This window comes from Paramacrobiotus metropolitanus, unplaced genomic scaffold (genome assembly GCF_019649055.1).
Source record: "Paramacrobiotus metropolitanus isolate TYO unplaced genomic scaffold, Prichtersi_v1.0 Parri_scaffold0000365, whole genome shotgun sequence".
Taxonomy (NCBI): domain Eukaryota; kingdom Metazoa; phylum Tardigrada; class Eutardigrada; order Parachela; family Macrobiotidae; genus Paramacrobiotus; species Paramacrobiotus metropolitanus.
Window position 1 is genome coordinate 28,711 of NW_026570585.1, and position 8,243 is coordinate 36,953.

General features: G+C 43.5%; 1 protein-coding gene across 1 annotated transcript; it reads left to right on the plus strand.

Moving 5' to 3' along the window:
• The first annotated feature begins 3,580 nt into the window (after positions 1–3,580).
• LOC129602232 (uncharacterized) lies at positions 3,581–6,137 on the plus strand. The gene is made up of 3 exons (XM_055501226.1): positions 3,581–3,681; positions 3,919–4,265; positions 5,398–6,137. The coding sequence occupies exons 1-3, from the start codon at positions 3,628–3,630 to the stop codon at positions 6,068–6,070; spliced, it is 1,074 nt and encodes a 357-aa protein (XP_055357201.1). The 5' UTR covers positions 3,581–3,627; the 3' UTR covers positions 6,071–6,137.
• Positions 6,138–8,243: the final 2,106 nt, after the last annotated feature.

Genomic DNA, 8,243 nt, shown 5'->3' on the forward strand with positions numbered 1-8,243 from the left:
ATTTAATGTCCAAGTTCTTATGAAGAAACAGCCATTACAATACCCGTGCTATTCAAAAATTAATATTATCGCTGACTCTGATCCAGTATATAAATGAAACTTGTTCATTGTATGTATTTATTTTGTTGCAACACAAAATTTAATGAGTTCGTTGTCAAACATCACTGCTTCAGTTATTGTACTTATTTGCGCTTAAACAAATTATCTGCGGCGATCTTCCTAACTGTCTATATGCTGCATATACCGTTCATAGATTCAACTATAGAATCATGATCATATTATGCCGTTTCTTTAATTAAATAACTCGGACTTGTTTACGAGTTATACGTCCAAGTATCACTATGGACATACCTAATATTTGCTATAGTATCTGTTGTATACATTATTTGCAATATGTATGGAACGAGCATCGCTCACAGAAATACATTCAAATGAAAAATTTGTGCCAGTTGGCACGAAGGGTTCACATAACACACTCATGGCATTCCCACGCATTATTTCCAAACTTAAACGCTGAAACAAAAAACAAGTAGAGCGGCTCTCGCCCGTCCTTAAAAAACTTCTTTCAATCTTTTAACGTAACAATGCCGGTCTCGCACCAAGTGCCAAAAGTCTCACATGCAAAGGGACAAAATTGCAGCGATCAGTAAGCGACATATTTTCCAATCTTCTCCCGGCAAAACAGTTCGGCGGCGGGACCCACGCGAAGTTGCATCAATGTAGAATCGCACATCGTGTCTCTGCGTCACGTCCCACACTAACGGCTGTCCGCGGTACCATTTCCAACGTGTGGCTCCGTCCGATCGTTTCGATTCTCTCGCATAAAACCCACAGGCTCTGGATACGACTCGATTCCGGCATTGCAGAGGGCCCGCAGTATGATGTCGTTTATACCGTTATGGCGCTCCCTTCTTCCGATGCACTTCTTACAGTCAAGCCCATGGTAACCGTTTTCTGCTACATCTTTTCCACATCTGGTACACGAATGGCCCTCGGCAATTTAGCACCCAGCCATAGGCCAACGGAAATGCGAAATGTTTGGTCGTCCAAAAAATTGCCGAATACTTTCGCCGGAAGAGCGCTAAGCTGTTTATCTGCTTATTCTGTTGTAATATCTGTTTATTCTGTTGTTGTGTCCGACAAGGACGTATAGACTCATTTAGCAGACATTAGTACATCGGCTACCCTAGCGATCGACAGTGGTATCGGGTTTCACTTCTGTTCTCGTCGGCCGATATATTGGAGTTCCCATAGGCAATGCATATGTTCGGGTCGTCAGAATTGTGGGTGCAGGTCGGCAGATTTATTGGTCCTTGTGTCCAAAATACTTTTTGATCTGGATGCACGAAGTTTGCAGGACATTGTCAATTAAACTGATAATATGTTGCCTACTCTATATGTTGAAAATTTTATAGTAACGCTTTGTAAGTAACTGTTTTAAGTAAACTTTTTTCTTTCGTTTACAGTTTCATCGGGGCAGGCCCAAAATTACTCCTTTTCCTTTGTACAGTCACTACTGCCGGAAGAAGTACGAGATAATTTTTAAGTCACAATGTCCAGTGATAATTTACACCATCCATAGATTGTAGGCATAAAAAAAATGGTTATTTACTGTAGAAAAAATAATTAATTTATCGATAATTTACTATAGTTTTGCGGTAATGTCTGTGCATGAATCGACACTCGGCAGAAACGCTCTCCTGCAAAGATTAGACACGGCGCAAGAGAAATCGTGTGTTTTTCTCTGTGTAGTGCCGGTACAATATACTTTGGCGGCTGTATGGTGTACATAATGCAACCCGGCCAGGTTATTATTGCCCGCTCGCGCTCAATATAAGTATCAAATTTCACTGTTGTGCCGGTTCGGCTGATATGTTGGAGTTCCCATAGACAATGCATATGGTGGGGTCGGCAGAAATGTGGGAGCTGTTCGGCAGATTTATGGGAGAAAAACCACTTTCCTGTCGGGCTCGCCAACAGTCAACAGGCCAATATATCTGCCGGCTACAAGCGCTTACGGCACATTATACGTATCATACGTTACGGGGAGCACTGTTATAAGGAACGCAAAAACTGAAAATTTTAACGAGTACAGAGTACTTAAGTAATTTGCATGCAAGTAAAGGTCACTAACTTTTTGCACGCTACTACGCAAAAAGTAGTACTATGTACATTTGTTGACTATTTCACAGTAGTCAACAGATCTACATGACGAATTATTTATGTAAATTAGTACAGTAAGTACTGAAATTAATTAATTGGTTTCAAACTTTATTATTGTCCTAACAAGAAGTCGCTCCGCTAGTGTTCTAACTTATTAATGACGGTTTGCAATAACGGTAGAAGTTATTTTTAACAAGACCTAGATTTAGGAAGTCCTAGTTCAGATATTCCAGAGATGAAACTGCGTACGCCATTTAAAACTGCTGCAGGCTGCATGGATGAGTCAACGATGCCGAATCGTAAAAATTTGCCTTAAAGTGGGCATGTTTTGACTGAATGTCTCACTTTCATACATCCAGTCTACAAGCGCAGCCTTACCTCTGAATGACGCACTTACAATTAGATAACTCAAACGTGCCGATCCGTCATGCCGGAAGGTTCGGCATGTGTGAGCAATAATTCCAACGTGCGTTTAATCTAGATTAGATCCGCTATTTAACTGTGTTCCTCTGAAATTCTTCCATTACTCTCTAACTGGTCATAATGGAGAAGCATCGAAGAACGTTCAGAAAGCGCCTGGATAAGGGCCATGCGTGGCTATATCAAGAAATCATGGTGGAAGCCCTCCTTGTTCACTGGATTGGCTGTCAATCTCCGTTAATCTGGGAACACACATTTTTCCTGAATGGCAACCAACCCGTGTCGATCCTAACATACTGACTGGTTTCGATCATGGCGTTTCATATGCCATAATTGTAAGAATTATACAGATTCTTGAATAACATAAGTTTTTTAGAAATCCACATTTTGGTGCTTTTGAACACACGTTTCTCTGAAATAATAATCGTCGTTAAGATATTATCGATTTATTTAAAAGAGCGTAGAAGTATCACCTTCTAATACCATTTGCGGTATTGATTGTTCGAATAAAGCCACAACTAGAAAGCATAACTAATTGAAACTGCTTAGGGCCAAAGTGGATGTTTCTGGGATAGAATGGTCGCTAGCTGGAAACAGTCAACTCCCGCGATCGCCAAGCAAGGCGAACCCGTGACCAGCGTCAGCCCACCACGTGCCATTGTGGCTACGTGGCCATCTTCGCTGCCATCTGCACAACGGCCATCTTGGGCGTGTCTGTCGGTTTTGTCCTCTACGCCAATCGTAACTGGAAATTCTCGAGGTTTACGAAGCATCTCCCTTTCTGCCAACGCATTACGGCGTTTTCTCGCTATGACACAAACCGCCACAATACCTCCTGGTTTCCGTTTTTATTTCTCCATCTAATCCTGGGAGTCTTGTGTTTGTTGGGCTTTCTTGTGTTTTGGCTGATCTTCTGCGCTCTGCCGATTGTCACAGCCGCCGGATTTATTGTCACGGTCATCGTGCGCATTGCGGGAGATGAGCCGCATTCCCGAGCTGTGTCCTGCTGATGGTTCTTCTGGGAGTGCATTGCATCGGTCGCATATGGGGAGTGTGGATGACGGGATGCTATTTGGTGTGGATCATAAACAAATGCAGGTACGGTACGAATATTTTTGACAATCAAAAACTACTTCTTCACTGCAAAATTTAGCGCGAATAACAGCTTGATTAGCGTTTCGACAAATCCGTTTAACGCTGCCAATTTACTTAATGAATGTACAACATCATTACCAACTTGGTTGATTTTGGACACGTAAATTTGTAACGAATAGAGCACATACGACTGATGGCTAGATGGAAAGGTTCTCGACAAAACATGTTATTCGATTTCAGAATATCGGCCAAAACACGGCAATGCTATCATACTGGGTGGCTTTGGCCTACGATGAACTTAGGGTATCCAACTCTAGTAACGCTCCGCTGCTGGTCAGTTTTGCAGCGTCGTATTCGCCGGCGGTGGATTGGTTCTTTCTGGTGTGGAGCGGAATGCTGGTGCTACTCAGCGGCGCACCACCTTTGCTGACGGTTACTGTGGAAGCCGTCATCATCGGCGGACTGATAGCCATTGGTCTGCTCGGTATCGCTGCAGGCCTGGTATTCGGCATTCTGCTAATCATCTACCGGGTTGGGATGGCCGCTGTCGACCGTGTCCGGTATGGGAGAAGAAGCAAATGCCGACGGTATGCAAACAGGGCAATAATGTCGTAGGTACCGAGAACAAAAATGTACAAGCCGCATTTGAAATGGGCTGCGTCAAGGTAAGGGTACAGTCTGTACTGCGCAATAAACGCGGTGTTGCCGCTTAAAGTGATAGCCTCTACGCTACAATTGTTGTCAAAATGGCAAAATTAAGAACAATTTCAGCATCACAAAAGAAGTAAATATTGTAATTTGTTACAGAAGAATAATCACATGAATATAGATATGACTAAATTAGTATTTGCTGTGTTCAAAGTACGCAGATTTTACTGTATTAACTTTTCCAAATACTTGAATCGCCAAGATCGCATGGCGAGGCGCTCCATGGTATTGCATTTAGGGTACCTCGTAAATTTGTACTTTTGCTGCTTCTTTACGCAGCCATTTGGAAATCCGGCTTGTACCACGCATCGGCAGTTAAAATATAACGCGCAGAGTTGACAGACATCTTTGAAATATGTATAATTATACGGCATGCTATTAGCATCAATTGTGCCCTAACGATGAAATCATTCACTTTTTGCCGAAAACGGCAATCTTAATTAAACATTACGTCATTCCAATAGTCTGGAAATACTTTTTAAGGCTAATTGTTTTGAAGCAACAACAAAATTTAAAACCTATGAAATTGCTAAAGGCTTTCGAGCACAATTGTCTACGGAAACGAATCTCTGAAACGTATCTAGCAAACATTTTTACGGTTGCTGCCACCTTGCGCATTTCGGGACAGTTTCCGTTTTCCAGCGTAGTACATCTATACTCGTAATGCAATATTGTTCCCGTACTAATACTGCTGCAATATTGTTCCAACATTGTTGCTGCAATGTTGTTGTTGTTCCAATACTGTTGCTGCAGTATTGTTCCAATATTGTTGCAATACTCGTACTGCAATGTTGTTCGTATGCGTTTGGATTTTGTGGCTATGATTTCACGGCAGATCCAAACAGAACAGATGCAAACAGATCCTCGCACCAGTTGTTGAAGGTTTCTTCAGTGTGGCAGTTCAAGACAAAGTTGAAGATAGTAACGAAAGGCAGCTGGGCAGCACCAAACATGTTTGGAAAGCGGGTTTCAAAATGTGTGATGGTACTGCAATGTATTGACGTTTTACAGTAACGGCCACTGGTTCGATCCTGAAGCGGACGATCTGAGACGGGCCATAGGTGCTCCCGGCCAGCCTGATCATATTTGTTCGGAATGCGGGGAAGAATACTATTGCGGTGCAACCGTAGATGACATTGAAGTAGCGGACGCAAATGGCAGCAATGCCACTGACAGCGTTGAGGGATCACAGTTATCCATCAAGGATAATACGCTAGCGAATCTTCCCGCGTCAGAGGAAGAAACTGATGAACAGCAAATTAGCCGCACTGGTCAGCAGGCGGCGCTGCCGGCGCTGATGGAATTTGTATTGGTAGATATGAAAGCTGCAGATACAGCGATCGATTGTGCCAGGAAGAGCGCCTGCCGGCCGTTCTGCGTGTGCTCATTGTGGGCGTCTCTCCAGTGCGCCGGCATTATCATTTTACGACCGTTTCTATGCTGGCAAACTATGCCCTTCACCGTGGTGGCGTTCTTTCTGCCGGAACGCGTTCAGCTACCTGGTGTGCTGCTACTGCTAACGGTGTACATGCTGTGGAGGTACTGGGAGTTCAGCAGCGTAATACGGCGGAATTTGAAAGAGAAGAAAGCTGACGAAGCCGCGGTAAAACGTGCAGACAATGAGAGCGAATACAAAACGAAAGGCGAAAACGAAAATCTGACGCTGGATCCCGCATCATTTTGAATCTCGCTTGCCCCGTTGGCCCACAGGTCCCGGCGTAAAGAGCGATTTCAGCGGAATATAGTCTCATTTTCTCATTACGATGTATTTTCGCCTCTGTCCTGAAACCTGTTTGCTTTCGCTTGTACGTTCACTGATACTACGCCGCGCTAATGCCTGCGTACCTTGTATTAGATAGCTTCAGATACGTATTTTCTCTTAATGCCGGACAAACACCCCATATTACAAAATCGCAATATTTGTATTAACCATTACGTTATGTTAAAAAATACAATGGTGTTGTAAAGTTTTACTTGGCCCATGTTAATCGATTCAAAATAATATCCATTTCATATTATGTGTTCGCGTAAAGAAATTTGAATTTTCAGTGCTTACCTAACTGCAGCGTGGGAAATTCGTGTTCCAGTAGACGTCGTATGGAACACGAGTAATAAAAACATTTCAGCTGGTTTTTTTTTGTGAGCTAGATTACAGCGGCGGCTTGAATTAATGATTGCCAGACGACACTTTATCAAGCAATACAGTCTGCTAGGAAAAGATTTGTACAGCGAGTGCACTTCGATCATATGTATAACTTAATTATCCTATCGACCATACAGCTCATCATAAATTTTACCATCATTATGTAAATGTTCGCGCGGGTAAAAACTTAGAACCGAACATTGGATGAGAAATCGTGATGGCACCGGCTTACTGCAAAAACAGGAACACTGCAAGCCGAGTTTTTACTGGACCGTGAAACAGGCTCATTGAGCAATATACAGAAGGGAAACTGGCTGGGTAATGTGCTAGTGCGCTGACATTTCGCGAATGACGTCCGAACTGCATGCGGGTGCACGTTAATGTAAATCTGTCCGTATTGATCTGCCTCATTGTGCGTGCAGCAGTGATTTAATTCCCAGAGCAGATTTTCCTACCTGGTTATCCCGATGTTTTGCAATCACAGTGAAATGCTCCCGGGAGGCATCAGTCACAAGCTACCATCAGTGTCGCTGCATCAATACGCTACAACAGCGCTATAAATCATGACCCGGCTCTAGTCTAGTATAGATCGATGTGATAATTGCAAGTTTAAAAAGGTTCATCGCGCTATAACCGCGTTGGTTAAAATGAGGAAATATCGTAGAACTCTTAGACAACGTCTGGATAATAACCGTAAATGGGCATATCAGGAAATTATGGTGGAAGCCCTGGTTGTTCTGTGGATTGCTTGCGAAATCTCTGCCAAGTTGGGTACCCGAATCTATCCGCAATGGCGAACAACACGCGTTGATCCTAGCAGAATGTCGGAAACGGGAAAGAATCTTCTGCGTCTCGTTAATGTGAGCATAAATAATAAATATGTCGATATTTTTATTCACAAAGACGACATTCACCCATGCAATAATTTTTTTATAATTATCTGGAAATCTAATTCAAATCTTGCTAATTCGTAACACGCCAGTACAGTGTTACGAATTAGAATAGGTAAAATGGCATAGCGGAAAATTTTGCTGGTTGTTATTGTTCAGGAGAAAATGGATGCTTCTGGGACAGCATGGTTTCTACCTGGAAACAGTCCGCTCCATAACAACCGCATCTGATGAGACCACAGGCGTCGTCACCAGTACAACTCGTGCTGTTGTCGGCTACGTGGCAACCTTCGCTGCTATCTGCACAACGGCTATCTTGTGTCCGTGGCTGTCCTCTTCGTCAACCGTCACTGGCGATTCCGCGATTCACCCAGCATCTCCCGTACTGCCAGCGCATCACAGCGTTCTTCGGCTACGACCCGGAACCGGCAGGATTACTGGGCCGATTATAAAGACCCAAACGTTCCGCGGATTGTCTTTTTACTGCTCCACTTAGTCCTGTTGGGAGCCAATTTTGCCTGCTTTGTCTGGTTGTGGCTGGCTGTATGCGCTCTGCCTTTAGTTTGGGTATCGCGAATGCTGGTACTGGTCACCATTAACAATCTGGGAGAGGAAGCGACGTTCCCGTGTTGGGTGCTGTTCGTATGCGTTCTGAGTGTTCACTGTACCGGACGAATCTGGGGAGTCTGGATGACGGAATGCTATTCGACATGGATACGAAATAGGACCCGGTAAGTACTAACAGAATGTCCAGCGCAATGACTTTATAATATATTTTCGCTTTTAGCGCAATGAAATTCGGTAGGAATATCGACATAACTTAT